Source organism: Anolis sagrei, chromosome 1, assembly GCF_037176765.1.
Source record: "Anolis sagrei isolate rAnoSag1 chromosome 1, rAnoSag1.mat, whole genome shotgun sequence".
Lineage (NCBI taxonomy): Eukaryota > Metazoa > Chordata > Lepidosauria > Squamata > Dactyloidae > Anolis > Anolis sagrei.
The window spans coordinates 176,288,982-176,315,305 of record NC_090021.1 but is presented as its reverse complement, the minus strand read 5'-3'; the positions used below and the strand labels follow the sequence as shown (position 1 = coordinate 176,315,305).

The following is a 26,324-nucleotide window of genomic DNA, read 5'->3' as shown; positions in this document are numbered from 1 at the left end:
AGCTTTTCCAGTTGTTGTTGTTGTTGTTAACATTACATTCATGTTTCTGATGTTTCTTGCACACATAGTCTGAAGATAATTTTATACCATGTTAGAAAACAAGGAATGCCAAATTTAAAAAGCCATTTTGCTACATTTCTGGGATGGTTTCTGTGGCAAAGCAGATCATTTTTAGGCTCAAATGTGGTCTTAAAATGTAGTGAATACAAGTATGAAGCTTCAGGGTTGTATCTGTTTTGAGCTCTATGTAATATAGAAATAGCAAAGCATAGGTGCCAGTAACTTGAATGTAAACCAGCTATAGGGATATCAATATACTCCCCCAGCCCCGCACCAATCTGATGCTATTTCATAAATAATAAATTGGACACTAACAAACCACATCAAATTCACATTGACATCTTCCTGCAATTTATTTTTCATCACCATTTTGATTGTGCTACTAAGTAGTGGCGAGCCAAAAACTGCATTATTATGAAAAACAATGTTGACTATACTGAGCAAAGCTTTCAAAATATGTAACAAGATATGGTTACATACTTATAGTTAAGAAATGTTTGTGTATGTTTCATTTACCACAATTGTAAAAATACCTGACAAAGTATTTTGCTAGTAATTGGGGGAGTGGGAAAGGGAAAGCACCTTTATTGGGAAATGCAAGTAGAAAATGCTCTTCCATCCTTCCCAGTCATCACGCCACCAAAGTCACAGCTGGGACCGAGAGGACAGGAGCATCTGCAGAGGTCTCTCTGCTTGAGGGGCACAGATTGCATTGGGAAACCCTGGTAATATTGCTGCATAAAGATCTAGACTCTATTGGGCCTGACGTAGGATGCTTTCGACGTGTTTTTTCTGGATACATTAGATCTTCTGTGGTTTTGGCAATTGCAGGCTGCTCTTGGGTTTTAAGACTGCCTTTATTTCTGGGCCTAAAACCACTGTGATGAGGTCTTCTGTATTCGTGCCAGGCACTCCCCTTTGTGTTGTTCTGATCCGATTCGATACTGGCACTTTGTGGCTTGTGAGATCCATTGATTCGAATGCTGTGGTATTGTCCGTGGAATCTTCGTCTCTGATTGGAAGGCCCGTTCTGTCAGAAGGAAGGGAGTACAGGCATTAAGTTAGTTGTATTGGTCTATTTCAGTGGTTCCCAACCTTTTTTTGACCAAGGACCACTTTGACCAGAGATCACTCTCCAACATTATTATCAAAAGGGTACAAATCAGTTTTTGGTCCACTTTATATTTGGTTTGGTTGTTTGGGGTTCTGATTCAGAAAATTGCATTGGATAGACCACATCAGCTCTAGTTTCTGATATAGAAGTCACCATCTGCTCACCCACAGAAAACCATATTTAATCATCTAGAGGTGATGTGGTAGTAGTAATCTTTTGTGGGTAGTCAGCCTCTCCCCTCCCAACTTCCCAGTTGCCATAAGAGGGTTTCGCGAGACCAGTAAATCTCGTTGCTGCGTAGTTTTGAGGCAATGGTGTAGTAATGGTGAAGCTGTGGACCATATTTTCGTTCTTGGAGACCCCTGGTGTCCACGGACCACAGGTTGGGAACCACTGGTCTATTTAGTAAAAATCTAACAAAATTATTCTTCATGCATATCTGTTACATATGTTATTCTGAAGACCTTTCAGGAAGTATGAGTAAAACTCTTATCTCCTTTGCTGTCATTACAATCTCTGAAGGCAGGAGAGAATAATGCAAATTACAGGAAGCTTTAACTATTAGCACTACATTGGGTTGTTGTAGGTTTTTTTGGGCTATATGGCCATGGTCTAGAGGCATTCTCTCCTGATGTTTCTCCTGCATCTATGGCAAGCATCCTCAGAGGTAGTGAGGACTGTTTATATATCTGTGGAATGACCAGGGCGAGACAAGATATATAAACAGATTCCACAGATATATAAACCTTTTTTCCTAGTTCCAACAGACCTGGCCATATAGCCCGAAAAAACCTACAACAATCCAGTGATTCCAGCCATGAAAGCCTTCGACAATATATTAGCACTACATTTTAGAAGTAACATTTTACAAAAAAATAAAATAAATACCCACAGCATGTTACTTTTGGGAGGGCGAGTATAACGCTGATTATTATGTTAACTTTTAAAGTCTCATTAATAACTGGTAACACTATTTAATTTGTGACTTCTGGAGGAAATAATTTTTGGGAAATCGGGGGATACTTTTTGTAATTTTAATCCAAAGTAACCTGCTAAAATCCAAATACATTTGAGTGCTTTCGTCCAGAAATGGCTCGAAGCTTTTTCTGACCAGTCCAGGATGGAATGTGCCAAGACAGGAGGCATGACCACAATGTCATACCCATGGTTTATCACCTGATCAGATCCCAGAGACACATCTTAAAAACCCCGGGGGCGCAGTGGGTTAAACCCCTGTGCTGGCAGGACTGAAGACTGACAGGTTGCAGGTTCGAATCCGGGGAGAGGCGGATGAGCTCCCTCTATCAGCTCCAGCTCCTCATGCGGGGACATGAGAGAAGCCTCCCACAAGGATGATAAAAACATCAAATCATCCAAGCGTCCCCTGGGCAACGTCCTTGCAGACAGCCAATTCTCTCATACCAGAAGCGACTTGCAGTTTCTCAAGTCGCTCCTGACACAATAAAAATATATATCTTAAAACTGAGTTAGCCAGCCAGAAGATGGGGTCTGTGCTGCTGGTGAATGAGGCACTGCATGATGACATGACCAGCCCACTCCTGCCAGAAGAGAAGGCTGCAAGAAGGAGAAGAAGGAACTCCTGTGGGACCTATTCCAGCTCTTGATGGCAGTCTCAATTTCTGTCAGGAGAATGTCACGTATGTTATCTTGCAGTACCCTGCTTGTTAGTAGCTGAGATCTCTGATGCTTTGGGTGGTGAACTAGCTTGAGGTCAGTATTGTTACAGTAAGTTGCAGCAGGACCAAGTGTGTGTGTGTGTTGAAGAAAAACCTTATGATGGCAATTATTATGTGCAGCTGGTAATGTAGGTCAACTAGCAATCTTGAACCACACCCGATAGGGTATAACTGTATGGGTTTTTAGAATACAGTTCTGGAGAGCTTTTTCTCTGAGGAGATCTATGCTCAAAGGCTCTGCTCTGAGGAGCAGGTTCGAGAGAAGCCGTTATGCTGCTCCAAAGGAGGTTATGGTGGAATAGATGTTTGCTCAAGGTTTATGTTTTGCTTGATCATTTGACTTAAGATGAAGATGCCTTGTTTAAATAAATAAATAGATAATATCCAGATCTAAAAGTAATCACTTGTGCTGAGTCTTGAAGTAAGGACAGTGGCTGATGTCTCCTGTATCTTTCAGAACCCTGGATTCAGTAACCCATAAAGTATTTAATTCCAGTTATCAATTTCTACCACGCAATTGTAACCTTAAAAACTTCCTTCTGTTGATGTTGAAACAGTGAATCATTGTCCTGCAGTTCGCACCTGTTTATTTGTTGAAATTATTTGAGGAGAGGATTCGCTGGAGCTGGTGAGACTTTGGCTGAAACCTTTGGTTATTACTGCTCTACCATCAGGAGCCTTGCCACGGGCACGACTGAAAGGTTTTCGGATATATGCACTTTGAATGCCGGCCGCTGCATGCAAGGTTGCTGACTGTGGAAGTGTACTGGAGGGTGTCCTTGAGGAATAGTTGTTCTTTGGATGAGAAACTATAAGAGAAAAAAATTGCCCAGACCTAATGTTACATCACAGAATAGATTAGCACTCATTCTAGAGCAGTGGTTCTCATCCTTTGGGTCCCCAGGTGTTTTGGCCTACAATTCCCAGAAATCCCAGCCAGTTTACCAGCTGTTAGGATTTCTGGGAGTTAAAGGCCAAAACATCTGGGGACCCACAGGTTGAGAACCACTGTTCTAGAGATACCACAGTTTAAATTGTAGTTGTCCTTTTCACTATACCAAATAACAATATTTCACTACTTTCATGCCATAGTACTAGATTCACTTAACACTATCCTATATAATATTGCACTTCAGGAAGGAGTACAGTGTTTCCTCACTTGTCGTGGGTGTTACATTCCAGAACCACCCGCAAAAAGTGAAAATCCACGAAGTAGGGATGCTGTATTTATTTTAATATTTATACATTATTTTAGTAGTTATACACTATTTAAAGTCTTTATAAATCCTCCCCACACACTTATACACTACATAACCCTCTTTGAACGTGTTGTTCATGTAATCCTCAGCTCCGGCTTTATCTGCAGAAGCAGCCTCTCCATACAGACAAACATAGTGAAAGTCCATAGTGAAAAACTGCAAAACAGCGAGTCCACGAAAAGCGAACCGCAAAGTAGCGAGGGACCACTGTATTTACATTTTTGGGTGGGTAACTTTAGTGCCTGACTAAACTGCAAACCCTAAAATTCCACAAAATGTGACCATCGCCATTAAAGTGGTAGAAATGTGTAATGTGAAAGGTTGTAGTTGCTGTAGAAATGGTCCAAATAACAATTTAGGATATAGATGAGAGATAATCTTGTATGAAGACTTGTGATATAACACTGTCAGGACTCTTGTCTATTCATCCTGGATTTGGCAAAAACCTCCCACTATATTACAAAACATTCTAATGGGCTAAATACATTCTAGTGCATTTAAGGACAAGAGAACAAGTTTACATTCTAGTGGTAGCCACATGTTACAGAAAACAGTAAATTATTTCCAATTCAATCAACACAGCATAGCATATGCACTTTCTGAAAACACATTCCATTATTTAATCTAGCCCAGGCATGGGCAAGCTTTGGTCCTCCAGGTGTTTTGGACTTCCACTCTCATAAATCCCAGCCAGCTTATCAGCTGTTAGGAATTGTTAGAGTTGAAATCCAAAACATCTGGAGGGCCAAAATGTGACCATCGCCATTAAAGTGGTGATTCCTGACAACACTCTGGAATCTGAGGTGGAAGCTTTTGCCATCATCTATTGCTTGATGCTCTCTCTCTCTCTGTCTTAGTCTATAGAGCAGAGTTTCTCAAACTGTGCTCCTCCAGATGTTTTGGACTTCAGCTCCCACAATTCCTAACAGCTGGTAAGATGGCTGGGATTTGTGGGAGCTGAAGTCCAAAACGTCCAGGTGGAGCACAGTTTGAGAAACACCACACTAAAGGATGGCTTTCAGCATGCACCGCGGATGATTTGCCAAGTCAGCTTTGGTTTATGCCCTGCTTCGTATCCCTGATTGATCCTGAAATACACAGGACAATGCAATAATATCATAGGTTTCAATACGCAAAATGTGCTTGTGGGCAATGGACTCAATGAGACTTAACTGCAGCTTGTGTAGGTCCCTTTGGGCTCAAAGGATAATCTTGGATTATTATCTGATGTTCACCATGTTCCTTTCTCCACACATACATTTTGTTGACACATTAGAATATTATTAATTAATTACTTAAAAATTATATTCCACCCTTCTCACCATGAAGGGGACTCGGGGTGGAGCACAACATATTCAATGCCAGAACATAAAATAAACTATAAACATACACAGACATTAAAACCAGTATCTCCACTTTTAAAATTAATTGTTTAAGCCATCGCAAATCAGCAGAGTAAAATTCCTATGGTTACCGTATTGCACTGTCCCAAAGGCTTAAGACCTGTCTATTATATATTTTGAGCTGATTTGCCGGTTATTTTAGAGTGCTGGAAAAATGTCTGAAAGCCCCCATATATAACTGTTTATGAATAAACACGTCCCAACAAGCAAAGATTGGTTTATCACAGCTTTCTCAATCCATTTACAAATGAATTTAGGACTTAAAATACAGACAAATACTTACTTTTTAAGTCTAGGGCATTCATGTGTGGCATATATTGCGCTCTGTGACAGATGCTTTCAATCATGTTTCTACACTCTTTCATCAGTCACTGTTCAGTTCCAAAACACCCTCACACTTCACTTCTCAAGAAGAAAGTCAGGGAGGTAGACATAAACTCGGATAGCATCTAGAAAATGTGGCATGAGTACCAAGTCCTACCAATCTTAGTGGGAAGTACCATAACTTACTTTCTCCACACTGTAAAATCTGAGTCTTCAACTGTTCAATGTCACAAGAAAAGCGGGCAGATCTTCCCAATTCTTCATCATATTTACGTTCACTAACAAAATGCTAGAATGGGGAGGAAAGGATCTTTATTATAAATTGCTTCAGGTGATAAACTAGAATGGCAAAAACGCTCTATATACAAAATTATCATTGGCCAGTCATTGGAGGAGCTACTGCCCACCTGCTTCCCTCCCTCCCTCCCTCCCTTCCTTCCTTCCTTCCTTCCTTCCTTCCTTCCTTCCTTCCTTCCTTCCTCTTCCTTTCTTTTTCTCTCTTTCTTCCCTCATCCCTTTCTTCCCTTCATTTCACTTCCCTCCTTTCTCTTTATTTCCTTTCCTCCTCTCATACCTTTCCCACTTTCTATTCTTTTCCTTCCTTCCTTTTTCTGTCTTCTTCCTCCTCCCTCCCCCTTTCTTCTTCTTTCCTTTTATTATCTTCTTTCTTTTTCTTTCCTCCCCACTTCTCATATATATGTCACCCTTCTTTCCCAGTGACATTATAGAGTGCCACTTCACAGCCTTTGTGGAATAAACAAACACAAACATACAGACATTGACTTTTATACAGAGATAGCTATACAGCAGGCGTGGGCAAACTAAGGCCCAGGGCTCAGATGCAGCCCCCTGGGCACTTACCTCAGACCCTCCTCACTTTCCCTGTCCTCTTGGCATAAGTACATGGCAGTCCACCACATCCTTATGCCAAAAAGATGACTGAGAGTCCTCTGAAGCGCTATCGGCCACCACGTGTCTCACCCTCCTCCCGGCATAAGGACGATGCAAACAGCCCCATCCTTATGCCAGGAGAATGGCTCAAAGGAAGGCATGTGTTGGCTGAGAGCCCTCTAGAGCACTCTCAGCTAATGCCTGTCTCACCCTCCCCCTGGTATAATGCCAGGACAGCCCAAGGATCGGGGGAAGGTTGGGGCAGTCGCCACATGTCTTGCCTTCATCCTGGCATAAGGATGGGGCAAGCAGCCCCATCCTTATGCTGGGAGGACAACCTGAGGATGGCCCAGGCCCTGCCATGCCCCCGCCCTCTCCTAGCCCCTTGCCCCTCACGGGCCCGTTCTGCCTGGCATGTGAATGGCTTCCTCCCTCCTGGCCCACCCCTTCCAGCTGGGCCCACAATGTGGCCCCAAGGCAAAAATATTTGCCCATGCCTGTTATAGTCTCTTTTGAAAAACACACACATACTAGTCTCAGACACACATACTAGTCTCCGATTCATTTGGTATTTTAAAAGGTTGTTTATAACTGTTTCTTGCAGCAATTTATTCAGGGCTCTTAGCGTTATATTCTGCTCTCATAGAGTGGGAAGAAAATGTCTTGCTTGTTTTAAAAATGGGGAAGTGGAACACAACCTTCAGGAAATATAATGAAATACTGCAAGCGTGCCTTACCCTGGAAGACACTCTTGCATGGCCATGCTCATTAGCAACTCCACAGGTACCTTCCAAATTATGTCTATGGCTATCGTGCAGTTGCCACCTATTTTATTTATTTAGTATGCAATGTAGTATTTCACTTAACTTAATTGCATTAACTTTTAAAATAATTTGATTTAAAAAGGTTTTCCAATGTTTTTCCTAAGTCATTGCATTATGCACTAGTCTCTATCAAATTCTCACCACTTTTTAAATTTACCAGTTGTGTAGAAGTCAATGTTGGAATCACTCAATACACTATGATTCTATTTTTCAAGTTTGGCTCAACTTCTGCCTACTGTACAGTTCCATAGAAAGTTATCAAGTCCTGTTTTGTTTGCTTGTTTTTTGTAAATCCCAATAAGGTACTAGGCTGGAAGACAAACCTTAATTTCAGCGCGTAGTTCTGCCAGCTGTGTCTCTGCCATCTGACTAGCCAAATCGGTTAGTCTCTTCAATTCTTCAGCTTTTTTCTGACGAGCAGTTAAAATTTCCACTACATTTTTTTTAAAAAAGGATAATGCAAAAAATAAATGTTTACTGTGCATCTAGCGTCTCAACATACATCCTTGTATCAACAAGCAGAAGAGACATGGACAAAGAATTGACAATTAGTCCACAAGTAACAGAAGGTGTTGTGGTTTGAGCACCAGAGTTAGATTCTTCACTTGGCCATAGAAGCCCACTGAGGGACCTTGGGCAAGTCACACTCTCTCAACGTCAGAGGAAGGCAAAGGCAAACCCCCTTTGAACAATAATTGCCAAGTAAGTCCTGTAATAGGTTGACTCAAGGGACTCCATAAGTTAGAAATGACTTGAAATCACGTTACAACAAAAGTAAAATGCATCCATAACAGTCTCATTGCTCATTAGTACAGATATTCTATGTTGCTCTCACTTCATATTCTTCATAGCTTTGAACTGGATTATATGAGTCTACACTGCCATATAATCCAGTTCAAAACAGATAATTTTATTTGGATTTTTTTAGCAGCGTAGAAGGGGCCTCAGTGGCTTATTATAGAAGTTGCTCACTTGGGGTGCATCTATACTGAAGAATGAATGTAGTTTTGCACCACCTTAACTCCCATGGCTCATATTATGGAATCCTGGGAGTTGTACTTTGGTGCGACACCAGCACTCTTTGCAGGGGATGCTGAAGACCTTGTAAAACTATACCTCCTGTGATTCTACAGCAGGAGTCCTCAAACTTTTTGAACAGAGGGCCAGGTCATAGTCCCTCAAACTGTTGGAGGGCTGGATTATAATTCGAAAAAAGCATGAATGAATTCCTATGCACACTGCACATACCTTTTTTGTAGTGCAAAAACACTTAAAAACAATATAATCATTAAAATGAAGAACAATTTTAACAAATATATATGAGAGACAGGGCCTTCTCAGTGGTGGCCCCTCGGCTGTGGAACGCCCTTCCTGCAGATATTAGATTGGCCCCCTCCTTGCTGGCATTCCGGAGGAAGGTAAAGACCTGGATGTTTGAACAGGCATTCGGCTAAGCAGTGTGATTGATTGACTGATTATTGGAACACGGAATAATGGATAACGAGTTTTGGATTCTGATTTCAGTGACTAGACCAGATGGATTTGTTATATTGGTGTATTGATGTTTGTGATGCTGATGTTAATGATGTTAATGACTTGTGATGCTTTTGTTTTTAAATGCATAATGATTTTGTATCCTGTATATCTAAACTGCTGTAAACCGCTCTGAGTCGCCTGAGGGCTGAGAGAGAGTGGTATACAAATAAAGTAAATAAATAAATAAATATACATATTAGTATTTCAATGGGAAGTGTGAGCCTGCTTTTGGCTGATGAGATAGGATTGTTGTTGTTGTTGTGTGCTTTCAAGTCGTTTCAGGCTTAGGTTGACCTTATGCAAGGGCCGGGTAAATGACTGGGTGATCGTATCCAACCCTCGGGCCTTAGTTTGAGGACCCCAGTTCTACAGCACTGAGCTATGGCAGTTACAGTGGTATCAAACTGTATTGTTTCTATGGTAGAGATACACCTTGGTGGTGTTGTGTTTTGTCTGTTATCTTGACTGTTCTGTTTGTTTGTCAAGGCAAATGGATGAAATAAAAGAAATCAGTTGCCATAAAAATGATCTTAGAAGACATATTAAGAAATTCTGGATTTACATCTTGCACAAACTATAATTGTATTCTATGTTGTGTGAGTAATCTTCCCATGCAAGTGTGCTCTCTTGATCTTCATTCCTATAGCATCAGCCTGTGAGGGAGGGAGAAATTACCTTAAATCTTGTCATGACGTTTTGGGTAAACTTTATGAAAATGAAGCACCTTTGCACTATTGGGCTATAGTAAGACATGTGTATCCACGAGGCATATGTTCCCAATGGAACTAGTTATTTAAAACTGCAGATATAGCAAAGCACCATTAAATTACCGCAGTCATAGCACACTACAGAATTGTACTGAAGGATCTATAGATTCCTAGAGAAGTACTCATCCCATACATTTGCTAGCTCCTCCAGTGCAAACCCTGTGGTAATTTCAAAAAGAAGAATATCATAAAAATCACTTAGTGGCCCTAGCAAATTTCTAGACAGACTCCAAGACATGGGTAAGTCAAACAGCAGGTTTGGATTCTGCAATGAAATGAATAGGAAGCACTGCTAACATCTACTATTCCAAATCTTGTTCAAACATCATTTCCTTCTCTTTCTCTTCTTCTGCCTTGGCTGGCGAGATTTTACCTGGCATCAGCCAAACTATTTAAAGCCTACTGTCATTGCTAGAAATCAATTTTTAAGTTCTAGCTCAGTCCTAGATATTGTTGAATATGGCCATATCTTTTTCTACCACTTATCCAGGTCACTTCCTCCTGTTAGGCTCCGGAAATGAACAGCCGTAGACTATACCTGTTATTGTTGTTGCCTGCTAGAGCAGTATATAAATAAAAATTTGTTGTTGTTGTTGTTGGAGGATAAGCAGAGAACAAATCTTTAAAAGCTCACTCTCCAGCCAATATTTCCCAGGGCAATTGTTGAATTATTTAATTCCAGTGCAATTATTGAATTATTGAATTCCACAGCAATAATTATGATTCCAATGATTTCTGCAGTTTCAGGTGGGACTATCTGGTGCAAAACCTAAGAGGAAGATCTGTCCATGCTTTGAAAAAATAAGTCCCACTTGTTATTTTTGCAAGAGCAGCCCTAAACAACCTTTTCCAGCTGCTTCAAGCTTAAGGAGTATCCCATTTTGATTTATACTTACTGGCTTCTTCTTTAACTTTGTCCACCTCTGCCATTAAAGTCACTTCTCTGTCTATTATACTGAAAAAAGAAGAAGAAGAAAGTTTGGTTCAACAGGAACGTAGCACAGATAACAATATCCTTTGGAACAAAAATTGAGGCAATTTTGTTACAGGACCTAGATGTTTTTCTGAAAAGTGAAGACAAATTTAGTAACTTGTCAGTGAACAACAACTCATCAGCTCATGTTTTATATGAAGGAAGTCCCAAACTGATCTCCAAGCAGGCAACAATCCCCCCCCCCCCCACAAAGAGCCATTCACAGTAGGACTCAACAACAGGCACCAAAGGGTTAATGGACAGACTTAGTAGAAGGCACACATTTCTATAAGAGTTTCATTGTCCAGTGCTCAGGTCTCAATCTGTTTGTTTTTAAGTTGATTGTTTTTGTAAGTCAGAACAAGTACACTTTTAAGTGTAACTCCAGCCATATATACAACCACCTGAGAGAAGATACAAAAGACATGAAGATATGCAAAGAGCTGCGAGAAACCTCAAGGATCAGATTTTTTTTGTCAACTGAACTGATTCCTAGAGGAGTGATGGATGCTGGAGCAGAGCATTTGTAAGGATGTTTTTGCTTTGGGTTTCTTACACTGAACAGTACAGGTGTGCGTGGTACCTGTTTCACCCGTTTCATTCGTTCTTTCATTCATTTCGTTTCAGGCAGGAGCATGAATGGGAACACCTCCCCCAAAACGAAAATAAACTCAAAACGAAAGAAAGCAGGAGCAGGTACCATTTCCTTGTCTGCTTTTTGGGCACCTTGCTTGCTGCCTGCCTCGCTTTACCTGCATGCCACTCATCTCCTCTGCATACGGAGGGAAAAGAATCACAGGAGGAGTGGTAGCTTAAGCCCTGTCTTTAAACTCAGTTCTCTTCTGCAGACAGAGAGGAAGGCATCACAGGAAAAAGTGGTAGTTTAAGTAACTCTGATGCTTATAATTCAGGTTGTAATGAAGGATATAAGGCCAAACCATGCCATTCCCAAAAATGATGGGAAGGGGAGGGAAATTCCCCTACCCCATTGCCACCAGATAAAGAAGTGAAATAGTGGGGCTGGGTACTCGGCTGTGTGTATGGCGTGTGGAGCATCTTTGACTTTGGAGGAAGGAATTGTGTCCTGCTCTGCCTCCCTCCTTCTGCTGTTCCTGGAGAAGTTAGAGGGCAGGGCCAGTGGGGGAAAGAGGGAAGGTTTTTAAGGAGATTTCATTTACAGAAAGAAAAAAAATCCCTGAAAATCCCTAACTCTAACCCAAACATTATAAGACTTGGCAGGCTAAAAGTCATTGATGTGCCCTTTATGAGTGGCAATTTTCATCCCTCTAGCCCTAAAACTGAGGGGAAGGGTAGCCTGGGGAATCCTGCTCATTGCTGCCAATAGGCAAAAAATTATCGTCTTTTCGACCATGGAATGAAAATGCCCGTTTGGAAAAATACCTGTTTTTGGGTGGCACTCAAAAATGAAAACGCGAGCCTTACGAATGAAACTAACAGAAAAGAATAGTGATTCTATACAAATGCACAAGACTATTGAACAGCAGGCTGGGCTGCCAGTGTGTATCTGTATGCCTTCAAGTCTTCTGTCATGTTATTGCAACCTGATGAATCTAATGGTTTTCTTAGACAACAATACACAGAGATGGTTTTGCCAGTTTCTTCCTCTGAAATACAGCTTACAGCCTCTGATATTTCTTGGTGTTTTCCCATCCAAGTACTAACCAGTACAGGATCTGGTGCCTTTAGAATCTATCAGATCCTGATTGATCTTAGAAGTTAAGTTTAGATTATTTTGGCCTGGAGGACTGGACTAAATGTCCTGTAATAATCTCTTCTAGTATAATAATGATGTTCATGATGATGGTGATGAAGATTATATAATTTTATTTCTTACTTTGACTAGAATCAAAAATAGTAGATAATGATGTGACCACTCTCTGTATGCTTTTCCTGACAAAACTTAAAAATCCCAAATAGGTGCAATAGGTAATGGGTCTTCTCTGTACCTCTAGTACAGTGGTTTTCAACCTGTGGGTCCCCAGGTGTTTTGGCCTACAACTCCCAGAAATCCCAGCCAGTTTACCAGCTGTTAGGATTTCTGGGAGTTGAAGGCCAAAACATCTAGGCCAAAACATCTAGGGGACCCACAGACTGAGAATCACTGCTGTAGTACATTGCTCAAATCCATACTCTTCTGTAGCTGCAGTTGTTGTTTTTTTTACAGCAAAAGTAATACATGCAACTATGTACTACAAAAATCTGATGTCCAAAAACATTGGAAATATGTAATTATTTTTTGTGTGTCTCAGGAGCGACTTGAGAAACTGCAAGTCACTTCTGGTGTGAGAGAATTGGCTGTCTGCAAGGACGTTACCCAGGGGACGCCCAGATATTCTGATGTGTTACCATCCTTGTAGGAGGCTTCTCTCATGTCCCCGCATGGGGAGCTGGAGCTGATAGAGGGAGCTCATCCATGTTCTCCCCGGATTCAAAACTGTGACCTGTCCGTCTTCAGTTCTACCGGCACAAGGGTTTAACCCACTGCGCCACCGAGGGATCCTATATGTAATGATGGGACTGGCAAATGAGAGAATCGAATACCCATTTTGGCAGCTTATCTTTTAAAACATGTTGAATTTGGCAAACCCAAAAATGGCAAAGGGCTGAATAGGAAGATAACTTGCAGGCCTGTTCAGAGTCGATAGTGAGAATATCTTAGCAGCTGTACTAGCTGGGAAAACTGTCCACGTTGAAGGCATTCAGCTGGAAAAGGCTGCAGCAGCCCACCCAGTATTTTCCAAGCACAAAAATATTATGGCCACATAGAAGTGATAACCATCTGATTTTTAAAAACAAAATAGAGCTCATGAACGAGGAGTAAAGAACCACTGCCATTAGCAGACCACAAAATTGGCTTTCCACTTCAAGGGGTTTTCATCACAGCCGAGTTAAGTTTTGACATAGAAAAATGACTTCAGAAAGGCAAAAACAGCTGGAAAGTTAGTAAACTTGACCTTCCAACCAGTTTTGCTTTTTTTAAAAAAAAGTCTTGCCATCCCCTCCTTTTTTCATGTCACCAAAGCAGTAATGAGTTGAAACATGCACCAAAATTTGGCCTTCTGGGTGCTTCAAAACACCAATTTAATGCAGGCAAAAATGGGTTACCCGTTTTCACCCCCACCTCCTCCCAAAATCCGGGCTGTCCTGAGCATCTGATCCGGGCCTTTCAGGAAGGTCTGGGTCTAATGTGGTATCAAACTAAATGAGGACAAAGCAGGGTTTACCTGCTTCATCCCAAATTAATCCTCTTTTACTGCAGGCATTGTTTGGATTCCTCTGGTAAAAGTCTGACAGGGCCTGCATTTTGGGCCCTGTCTGGAATGACCCTCTATTTCTCATTTTGCCTGACCCTTGGTTTCACTTTGCAAAGACAGAAATTGATTTAAGATTTGAGATTATTAACTTTTTCTACTCCTTGCGTTCATTATATTGCTCGTGAGGGGAGGGGAGGCATTGAGAATTCATTTTTGTGGGGTTTCCCTTTTCCCCCTTGGATTTCTTTAATTTAAAATTCTACAAACTGCAAAGAAAAATCCTAAAAGAATCCTAAAAGAATTTGGCTGTGACGATCCTAAAAGGAATCCTAAGCTGAGGCAAACTAAGCTAAGCTTGCATGGCACATTTCAAAATGACTGAAAGAGAAATACATCAATTAGTGGGGGCACCTATACTGCATGAGGTGCCCTTCACATGCTACAATATGTCTCCTTATTTTGCTGTGCCATGTCTCCTTACCAACTATGTAATTCAGCAAAAGCAGCCTTTATCTTCTTTACAGAATTATCCACCTCCTCTTTAATCATCATTCGGTATCTTGTCAGTGAAACAGTGCAGCGCTGGAGATCTTTCACAGATTTTTCAATATTTGGACCTGAAAGAACAAATAACCATCAGCTACCATTTAGTTTTCAAATCTGATTGAAATGTTGTAAAAACAAGATGATACCCAATGAAAAGCCACAGGAAACCCAGTCTTCAAGCTCAAGAAAAAAAGTGTTGATTTTAGGAAACATTTCTACAAAACAATATCATAATTGAAGTTTATTTGTTTGTTTATTTATTTATTTATTTCATACATTTCTACCCCACCCTTCTCACCTCCAAGGGTGGACTCAGGGCTGCCTCACAAAAGCACCGTACGCTGGTATCACCATATAAATAATCAACATTACATTAAAACAATTCATTCAAACAATAGATTAAACATGCCAGTTAAAACCAAATCCAAGTCTGGGTTAATTTAGTGTCACAAGTTTCCTAAGTCTTCTTTCCAGTTGCCACTACCCAGATCTAGCCAATAGATAAATAATTTTGCAGCATAAAAGTGGTAAAATTAAAGAACTTCAAACTACAAGAAAAGAGATTCCATCTGAACATTAACTGTGAGAGCTGTTCAGCAGTGGAACTCTCTGCTGCAAAGTGGGGTGTAGGCTCCTTCTTTGGAGGCTTTTAAACAGAGGCTGGATGGCCATCTGTCGGGAGTGATTTGAATGCAATTTTCTTGCTTCTTGGCAGGGGGTTGGACTAGATGGCCCATGAAGTCTCTTCCAACTCTAGGATTCATGATTCTATGTATCAGCTGTGTACACCTGGCATGACATTGATATTCTGGAGGACATGAAGCTGTAAATCTGAGAATACTGTGATGCCTTGTGATGGAGAATACCAAGTATTTTCAGAAGCCTTTTATCGCAGAAATGTCATTTAGATCTTACACTTCCTTTTTAAAGGCTACTAGAATAGGATAGCAATGAGGGATTTGGGAACAATAACAATTTTTTGTACACCAGAATGGATAACACAGATCTATTTTACCTCTTTTCTTGATTGAATCTTCTGGTTTTATTTCAACCTGAGATACAGAGACAGGTGACTTGACAGTGGATGTTCTGAACTTGGGCCTACTCATGTTGCATGGGGATTGGTAGGAGGATTGAGAAGTATCAGGCACCTCTGCACTGTGTATGTATTTTTGCTCAGCATCTATAGATCCTTTCTTCTGTTCCATCTTTTTTTCTGCAAATGAAAGACAACAAATAGTGATATGGTTCAAGAGGCAAGAGTCATAGCGCGGTATTATTTTTGGTTTAAGATAAGTGATTGTGAAGGAAAATTTTGATTGAGAGCTGCAGCACAGAAAGAAAAAGAGTAGATGTAACTTTCTGTATTGGTGGCACAGTGTCTGAGTGTCAGCTGCATTAAGATCACTTCTGACCACAAGGTCATGAGTCCGAAGCCAGCCCGGGTCTGAGTGAGCTTCCGACCAATTCTGTAGCTTGTTGTCGACCTTTGCAACCCGAAAGACAGTTGCATCTGTCAAGTAGGAAAATTAGGTACCATCTATGTGTGGGGAGGCAAATTTAACAAAATTTACTAGGCCATAAACAAGACTCCAGCAAAAGCATGCGGGGAACGCGGAAGTGGTCTGCAAACACTTAGAAACAAATGCAGTCATCGCTAATAGTCAACATGGATTTATCAAAAACAAGTCACGCCAGACTAATCTGATCTCTTTCTTCGATAGAGCTACAAGCTGGGTAGATGCGGGGAATGCCGTGGATGTAGCGTACCTGGATTTCAGTAAGGCCTTCGACAAGGTCCCCCATGACCTTCTGGCAAGGAAACTAGTCCAATATGGGCTAGGCAAAACTATGGTGAGGTGGATCTGTAATTGGTTAAGTGGACGAACACAGAGAGTGCTCACTAATGCTTCCTCCTCATCTTGGAAAGAAGTGACAAGTGGAGTGCCGCAGGGTTCCGTCCTGGGCCCGGTCCTGTTCAACATCTTTATTAATGACTTAGATGAAGGGCTAGAAGGCATGATCATCAAGTTTGCAGACGACACCAAATTGGGAGGGATAGCCAACAGTCCAGAGGACAGGAGCAGAATTCAAAACGATCTTGACAGATTAGAGAGATGGGCCAAAACTAACAAAATGAAGTTCAACAGTGACAAATGCAAGATACTCCACTTTGGCAGAAAAAATGAAATGCAAAGATACAGAATGGGTGACGCCTGGCTCGAGAGCAGTACGTGTGAAAAAGATCTTGGAGTCCTCGTGGACAACAAGTTAAACATGAGCCAACAATGTGATGTGGCGGCAAAAAAAGCCAATGGGATTTTGGCCTGCATCAATAGGAGCATAGTGTCTAGATCTAAGGAAGTAATGCTACCCCTCTATTCTGCTTTGGTTAGACCACATCTGGAATATTGTGTCCAATTCTGGGCACCACAATTCAAGAGAGATATTGACAAGCTGGAATGTGTCCAGAGGAGGGCGACTAAAATGATCAAGGGTCTGGAGAACAAGCCCTATGAGGAGCGGCTTAGGGAACTGGGCATGTTTAGCCTGAAGAAGAGAAGGCTGAGAGGAGATATGATAGCCGTGTATAAATATGTGAGAGGAAGCCACAGGGAGGAGGGAGCAAGCTTGTTTTCTGCTTCCTTGGAGACTAGGATGCGGAACAATGGCTTCAAACTACAAGAGAGGAGATTCCATCTGAATGTTAGGAAGAACTTCCTGACTGTGAGAGCCGTTCAGCAGTGGAACTCTCTGCCCCGGAGTGTGGTGGAGGCTCCTTCTTTGGAAGCTTTTAAGCAGAGGCTGGATGGCCATTTGTCAGGGGTGATTTGAATGCAATATTCCTGCTTCTTGGCAGGGGGTTGGACTGGATGGCCCATGAGGTCTCTTCCAACTCTTTGATTCTATGATTCTAAGTACTTCATCAGTGTTGCAGATGGACGATGAAAGTGACAGCTCCCCTGGCGGCCAGAAAAAGTTAAATAGCCTCTGACTGTTTGTCTATATTTGTTGTGTGTCTTTGTCATTGAATGTTTGCCATATATGTGCACATTGCAATCCGTCAAGAGTCCCCTGCGGGGTGACAAGGGCGGAATATAAATACTGTAAATAAATAAATAAATAAATAAATAAATTCTTGGCTGCAAAATGCCGACTCCCCTTCCTATCCCCAACTATTCTGTTCTGGCTGCTGATTTTATGACTACAGAGTTTCATTAAGTTGTTTCAATATGGTTCTTGTGGCTTTTGTATTTTTACACTGTTAGTTGGTTTGAGTTCTTTAGCAGCGAAATGAAATGAAGATATGCCTTTGAAAAACAATAAACAAGTAAATGAAAACTATAGCAGCTAATAATAATAATAATAATAATAATAATAATAATATTTATTTATATTCCGCTTTATCTTCCCAGAGGAACTCAGAGATGATTACAGTATTACATACGTAAGACAAACATTTAATGCCTTTTTACACAGTAAACAATGACATACAATACACAGACAGAGGTAAAGGCCTTCCCCTTCCATCTCCGACATCTGGAGGCAAGGCTCAACTCCAGCCATAGGGAGGTGCTCTTGTTCCATTTTTCCATGCTGAGGAGCCTGTTGTCTATAGACTTAACTGATTGTGTTGCCCACACGTCTGCAAGGGGCACCCTTTTAACTCCCCACTGAGGTGTACCTATTGATCTACTCGCATAATATTCTTTTGAACTGCTAGATAGGCAGAAGCTAGGGCTGACAGCCAAGTGCTCATCCTGATTCTTGGCTTCAAAGTGCTAACTCTCCTCTTTTAGATGTATACCTGCATTTTAAACTGTAAGTTTAGTTTGTTTTTTTAATCTGTCTCTTTTATAACATGTTTTTAATCTGCTTTTTTATCTGACCTCCTTGTGAACTGCGATTCCCTTCCTTGGGCACCTGGGCGCCATTCTATAGTTTGGTGGTCATAGACCGCAATAAATCATTTTTTTTCCTTTTTAAAAAATTAATTATTTGATACAATCTCATATATAATCAGAAACTATACATTCAGAAATAATGAAACATGTCTAGATCTGTATGCAGATGGCAACTTGAACAAAGTAAGTATAACATATTTTACCATTCACTTGAGTTTAAGACAGTTTCAAAGGAAAATCCATGACCATAGCAAAACACTGATTGATTGAACTCTCCAGTAAGCAGACTTCCTGCAGTTAGCAGTTTAATCCATTGTGCTACTGCGGCCCCCATAAGAAAGCTTACAAACCAAAAGGCAGAAAAGGCGCTGCTGCCATTACAAACATCTGGCTGAAAAACAAATTCCTGATATTTAAGTGCTATGAAAGTACACTTTACAATCTCATCACATTCGCAAATTTCCCTGTTGTAGAACACTTCGCTGACTCAGCCGACACGGAGCCCACCAGATCTCATCACATGATGCACAGCTGTTTCCAGAAGGGCTTTGTACCGGGTATGCCGGCTTAGTGTTCTAAGACGGGCACTCTGAACAGATAGAAAATTCGGGAACAAACCAGAAAGGTACACTTTCTGGTGTGTGATGGACAAGTGGGTGTGGCGGGAAATGTGGATTCACCCCGATGCCCCACAATTTGCCCCACTGCCCTATGGATTCCCCCACTGTTCCCCACATCAAGGAACTGGGTGTGATAAAGTCCTTCATGTCCGTTTCCAGCACATACAAACTTTGAGCATTTAGCAGACCTGAAATTAATGGGACAAACAGGAAAATTTTTGCTCCAAATCTCAATATGCCACATGGTAAAAACTGACTGTTTCATCTCTCTCCACCACCACAATACCATGATACTTTCAAATCCCTGAAGGATAAGGAATGAAACACTAAAATGAAACACACTGAACTAGAATCTCTTTCTTAGAAAAAGGTCCATTGAAAGGTCAAATTGAAGTTGGAAAAGTTGCTGGCTGCTATTCTTGGGGGGAAAAAAAAGAGATTTAGCAGCGTGTCTTCAGAAACTGTCCAGAGGCACTTCTATCATTTGCATGTCAAACTCAATTCTCTGGCTCTGTATAGCCAGAAGATGTGCATATCAGGAATGTGCTAAAATAGTCAAAAGTCTATGGAGAATGCAAGACCAGCCCTTTGGCGTGAATATTCATTTCCATCTGTGGAAAAGCTGACTGCTTCAGGCAGGCATAGATTGCTTGCTCTGAAACTTTGCTTTGAAGTCTAGACACATTCAGTTCCTCTTCACTTCTTTTCATAGCAAGGCTATGAGACCAAAGAGAAATTTCAGCTCTTAAAATCAGATGAGGCCAAGAGCAGCAGATTAAATGTGGAAAAATAACCACCGGCTTCTGCTTAGGTGAGTCCGGACTCTCCTTATCCATGGACAAGAGTGAACATTCATGGAAAGGGACAGATACACCATTCCATGTCCATGCAGAAGGAGCACCCTGGAATAAGATGCACCCAAGTTCAAGGATCCCCAAATTGTTGGGAAATGGCTGCATTCTGAAGCAAAGAAACATGCAGCAGAATTCTCTTTCCAAAAACAGCTTCAGCCAAAGCACTTTCTGAAACCCGTTGACGCAAAAAGGGTGGCTAAAACATGCTTAAGCTTTGAGATGTAGAAATAATTGTATAGAATGCATATACAAGTCACCTCTGCACAAGTCTACTGTATACCATGCAGCTGTGGACAAGTCTACATAGGGACCACCAAACGTAGCACCCAAATACGAGAAGTCAGCCATAGCAGAGCACTTGATGAACCCACCTGGACACAGCATATTATCTGAGAACACAGAAATGCTGGACCACTCTAACAACCACCATGTCAGACTACACAGAGAAGCCACTGAAATCCACAAGAAGCATGTGGACAATTTCAACAGAAAGGAAGAAACCATGAAAATGAACAAAATCTGGCTACCAGCACTAAAAAAAACCTCTAAAATTAAAACAGTAAATAAAAAACAAAACTCAAAAAACAGGGAAACTCCAGACAAGAAACAATCAGGAACACCTAATCACCTCTCAACAAAGGAATTTCCCAGGCAGTAAAAAGCCACACCTAAAAACTGTCAGGCCATTGAAGGGTAATCAAGGTGGCCAATTGAAACATTCACACCTACCTCCAACAGACAAGAGTTCTTTCTTTCACCCTGGACCTTCCACAGACATATAAACCCAATTTTCCTAGTTTCCAACAAACCTCACAACCTCTGAGGATGCTTGCCACGGTGCAGGCGAAACATCAGGAGAGAATGCTTCTAGAACAGCAACAACAGCAACAACAGCAGCAGCAGCAGCAGCAACAACAACAACAACAACAACAACAACTGTAAGTTTGATTCAGGATAGTTATGACTACATCACATGGGTCTTTGCAGACAATCTAGGACACTTGAGACACAGTTGATCCATGGAGCCCCACGCTGCTCATCAAATGATGCACACTAACTCGGGGTTCCACATGCTTGCTGCTATCCTATATAATTCCCAGAGCATAGGATAGCAGCAATTCATTGTAATTATGACAGACAGTTTTGCAAAGCTGTGTTGCACTCCAGGTCGAGAAGAAGCCCTCTGACTTTAAACACACCACATGAAGAGTGAAGAAACAAATCTTCTTTTATTGAAGCTTAGTAAATATCCAAAAGAAATAAATGCTTGTAAGAAAATCAGAAGGTTCCAAGTAATTAGTCCATAAAAAGTAGTAACACAAAGCAATGTCCACACAAGAAATAAAAACAATCCAAGACAGCATTAATCCAGCCAGGAATCAAGCAGGATGCAAAGACAATCCAAAAGGCTAAAAAACTCCACAGAAACAAGACCCCTTGAACAAGACTTCCATGGCACAAGAACTTGGTTTCCAAACGATGCCTGATCGGACAGGTTTTCCCTTGAAGCAAACTTTATATCCCAAAACTCAGAAATTGGTTTTGTTTCCCCCCACATTTTCCCTTTATCAGACTCAGCCTTTCGGAGCGATGTAAATACTGAGTTTCTTGTCGATCCTGGCTAATCTCCAGCTGCCTATTCTTCAGCTCCCTATCTGGCTGCTCATTAAAATTCCCAGGTGTCAGATTGTTTTCGAAACCCAAATCGTGAGAGCTCACAGAGAGAGGGAGTGAATTATCATTGCTAGGACCAGGGATATTCTCATGAGAAACTGCCCTTTGCACCGGGGCCTCTCTGTCATTGTCTGTATGAAAATAATTGACCAAACCATTTCCATCTTGTACCTCAGCCTCGGCACCATCATTTCCCTCATTATTCCCCACATCAGGATCCTGAAATACAAACGCAGGCTGATTCCCAACAAACTGCTAGTATTGTGCAACTTTGACATCTTGCTGTGCAAAGCCACACTTCTGGGTGGACAGTGTAACTCTGACTTTCCCCTTTGTGCTTCTTTTAAGGTACTTTGCAATTCCAAAGTGCCTGTTGAAGTGAGGGATTTAATTTGGTTTTTCCTGCAGAGAGAAGCAGATGTTACCACAGAAGCTGGAACCCCTCATTGCATGAGGTAAGTCACAGCACTATGGTGTGACCATTGGCTATTGAGGCATCATTGCAGGGAGATGATGAGCCAGCAATGATGTGATACAATACGAAATGTCATCTGCATGCAGTGAAGTCCTTCAGCAGATACACTTAACACAAGGAAGAGGGGTGGGAAGAGAGAAAGTTCTTTAGGTTCTTGTGCAGAGCCCATTGAATGAAACATGCTTTTGTGTGCACTGACCTGAGCTTTCCGGATTTGTCTCTCTCCTTTCTTTGTATTCCAAACTCTTTTCCTCTTGAGGAATCATTGTTGATTTTTCACCTGCAGGTTTGAAGAAAGTCTCCTTATCACAGTCATTCAGATGGCAGCCATTCAGCTCTTGCAATTCCAGAGATGTCTTTTCTACCCTTTCATCTTTATCTTTTGCATCTTTACTAAGGTAATGCTGTTTAGATTTACTTCTTTTCCTTTTGCTGTTCTGTATGTGTGTTTGGGGGTGGGGGGTGCAGAGAGAGAGGGAGAAGAGAATATAAGGATAATCATGTTATTTAGACTCTGTACACTTCACGTTCTACCAGGAACAGTAAATAACCCCCACAATTGCATTTTCCGAAAGCTAATTTAAAATATGTTCAGTAGGTATTACGATTTTAATTAACTGTGTAAGCAGCTTCAGCTATTTTAATAAAAACGAGAGTTTACAAGAAGCAAGTAATTCATAATAATATGACATATGTTTACTTTTTAAAAATCATGTTTTAATATAACTTAGTGATTTTTAAATTGTAAACAAATACAGGGAGAACACGAATCTAGAAGGTGTGGAATACGTTAGATGAATCAGGAGTGTATTTTCCAGACTAGCAAAACATATGTAAATGGAGTATCCTACGTCCAAAATGCTTGGGACCAGAAGAGTTTTGGATTTTGGAAAACCTTTATATATGTAATGAGAGATATCTTACAGATGGGCCCAAGCCTAAACACAAAATTCATTGGTTTTTCATGTGCACCTTAAAGACGGAAGGTTATTTTATACAAAATGTTTTAAATAATCTTGTGAATAAAACAAAGTCTGTATACACAGGACCATCAGAAGGCAAATGTGACACTATCTCAGACATATGGACAATTTTGGCTGCTTGAATATCAAGCAAAAAGTGGGTGCTCGAAATAGTATCATACAAAAGCTGATTGGCACAACCTGGGGACCACAATCAGACACAGTGAAGACATCTGTGGTTTGCTATTCTGCTGCTGAGTATGCATGCCTAGTGTGGAACACCACATTAAACAGTGGATGTGGCTCTTAATGAGACATGACAAATTATCACAGGATTTCTACACCCTACACCACTGGAGATATTATACTGTTTAGCTGGTATTGCACCACCTGACATCAGTTGGGAAGTAGCAGCCTGTAATGAAAGGATCAAGGTATTGACATCTCTGTCCCATCCTTTGTTTGGATATCAGCCAGCAAGCCAACACCTTAAATCAAGAAACAGCTCTATAAGGTCTACAGAGATACTCGTAGGAACACCTCAGCAAACAAGAGTCCAAAAGTGGCAGGCTAAAAATCTGGAAACTCAATTCATAGCTGAGACCAGATGAGAGACTCCCTTCTGGGCATACAGAAGACTGGGCGACTTGGAAGACGCTGAACAGACTGTGCTTTGGCACCATGAGATGCAGAGCCAACCTTAGGAAATGAGGCTTCAAAGTGGAGTCTACAGCATGTGAGTGTGGAGAAGAGCAAACGATAGACCACTTACTACAATGCAGTTTGAACCCTGCCACATGCACCATGGAAGACCTTCTTACAGCAACACCAGAGGCACCCAAAGTGGCCAGCTTCTGGTCAAAGGACATTTAATGTTTTTAACATTGTGGTTTTTCTATATATTATAACTGTATTCTCAATTTGCTTCTGACATGATAAATAAATAAATCAATCTAATGCCAGCTGATATTCTCTTTATTTCAGATTGAAATTGAATTAATTATTCATATATATTTTCATTAGCTCACTCCCACATGTAATGAGCTGGACACTATTTGGAGATGGCTTTTGTTTTTCTCTGCCAGACATCTGGCAGAGAAGAACAACTGGGATACCACTGTCAGGATAATTTGTATAATTGCTAACTTTCTATAGCTGAAAAATATGAATTGTTTGCCCAGTTGGAAAATAAATGAGTCCTGGATATTATACTTTTGGAATAGTATATTTGCTATGATTGGGGAACATTAGATAACTATTTATCAAGTCTTCTTGCACAAAATGCACTGTCTAACATGAAAGATTATTCAGTACACACTATAGATATACACACTAATGATTGTTGTTGTTTTATCTGTGTTTGTGTTGATTGCAAACTATGCTGACTTGCTCAAAATTATCCAATTGATCTCCATGACTTCATGGGGTTTTAAATCGAATCCCCAAAAGTCCTAGGCCCCTTCCAACAGCCCTATATTCCAGAATATCAAGGCAGAAATTTATTTATTTATTTACAGTATTTATATTCCGCCCTTCTCACCCCTCAGGGGACTCAGGGTGGATATACATGGCAAACATTCAATGCCATAGACACACAGCATATATAGACAGACACTCAGAGGCTGTTAACTTTCCAGCTTCTGGCCACCAGGGGAGCTGTCGCTTCCTCATTTTTTGCATACTTGCATACTTCCTGGAGAGTTTTTATGGCCTCGTAAATCAGTTAATTTAGCCTCCCCACAAAGTGGTACCTAATTTTCCTACTTGACAGATGCAACTGTCTTTTGGGTTGCAAAGGTCGACAACAAGCTACACAATTTTGGTCGGGAGCTCACTCCGACCTGGGATAGCTTCGATCTCATGACTTTTCGGTCAGTAGTGATCTTAATACAGCTGACTTCCAGCCAGCTGCGCCACAGTCCCAGTATATATACACCACTATATCTGCTTTGAACTGGGTTATCTGAGTCCACACTGCCATATATTCCAGTTCAAAGCAGAAAATGTGGAATTTTATTCAGCTGTGGGGAAAGGGCCCTAGACTCACGCTCAGATCACTAGCTTTCACTATATGTGTTTTAAATCTAGACAGAATCTTTTAAATCTATTGCTCACATACTTCTCTTTCATGCACAAAATATATTTTCAATTAATGAACTCCTATAGACACTTCAGAAGAAGCTCAACTTTGGTCTGCATTAAAACATTCAGACTGGGAATATGTACTTTTAGAGAAATGAGGAAGGACACACAAATATGTTTTAGGGTTCATTCTGGACCCAAGAGCATCAGAAACACCTTCATACCTCGGTTGATCAGCTATTATCAGCTATGCAATTGTTTCGAGAAAAGGTAGGATCCAGTGTGTATCTTCAGGGATGTTATCATGCTTGCTCTGATTATATGTCTATGGGTGTCTACAAACTTCTCCATGTTTTGAAAATATACGATTTTTCACACAACCGATGGGGAATTTAACTCAAGTGCCAGTCATACATTTCCCTGCTCTATTGTTCAAGTAATCCGCCAATGTCTGTTCATTACAACTGGCCTAGAAAATAGCAACCTTCTATAAAACAAATAAAAGCAACAAATATGCTGTTGTGCCATTGGGAAATGCTGATAGAAATGGCCTCAAGCTAATTCTTGCTCAGAATCCCTTACCTTCTTTTTACCTGTCATATTCCATTCTTTGAGCACTTGAAGTGCACTCCCTGGAGGCGGAAGAGAAAAAAAAAGAAAGAGAGAAAAGAGGATAAAAGCATTTTAGCAGGTGTTTGTACCTGATAAAAGAATTACATTGGCCTGAAAACAATCCCTTGGAGGCTGGTGCCCATTTATCATCTTTATTGTTTGTTTGTTTTGGCCAGTTTTTTCCAATAGTTGCAGAATGTTGCAATTTTGTTTTTGACTTGAAATGTGATGTCTAGTAGACATGTGTATTTGAGGAAAACCTTGTCCCATTGCGTGTCCCGGCTTTCGTTGGGGTCCCAATCTGTTTTTTGTAGACCTCACGAAATTGGGAGTGTTCTTTTCAGTTCTTTCATTTTGGGGCCTGAAAATCTGACCATTATTGGGGGGGGGGGGGAGGGGGGCTTTCCACCCACTGGCTCCCCTTCCTGGTATGCGTTCTTCTTATCTGGCATCTGCTGTTTCTACTCTAGA

The 26,324-nt window shown here is 41.0% G+C and overlaps 1 protein-coding gene across 5 annotated transcripts in view; it reads right to left on the bottom strand.

The window, feature by feature from the left end:
• Positions 1–394: 394 nt before the first annotated feature.
• Positions 395–26,324, bottom strand: part of SPATS2L (spermatogenesis associated serine rich 2 like) — a 64,936-nt gene continuing 39,006 nt past the window's right edge. For 3 of the 5 annotated variants that reach the window (XM_060781871.2, XM_060781879.2, XM_067470592.1), the window contains exons 4-12: positions 25,824–25,873; positions 22,397–22,634; positions 15,685–15,885; positions 14,605–14,740; positions 10,772–10,830; positions 7,896–8,005; positions 6,044–6,146; positions 3,454–3,680; positions 395–1,090 (exon numbers count right to left, since the gene is read on the bottom strand). In XM_060781871.2, the coding sequence (XP_060637854.2) occupies positions 692–1,090; positions 3,454–3,680; positions 6,044–6,146; positions 7,896–8,005; positions 10,772–10,830; positions 14,605–14,740; positions 15,685–15,885; positions 22,397–22,634; positions 25,824–25,873 (1,523 nt within the window). In that variant the 3' untranslated portion in view covers positions 395–691. The remainder of the gene's footprint in view (positions 1,091–3,453; positions 3,681–6,043; positions 6,147–7,895; positions 8,006–10,771; positions 10,831–14,604; positions 14,741–15,684; positions 15,886–22,396; positions 22,635–25,823; positions 25,874–26,324) is intronic. The other 2 variants (XM_060781888.2, XM_067470593.1) reach the window with 2 other exon arrangements.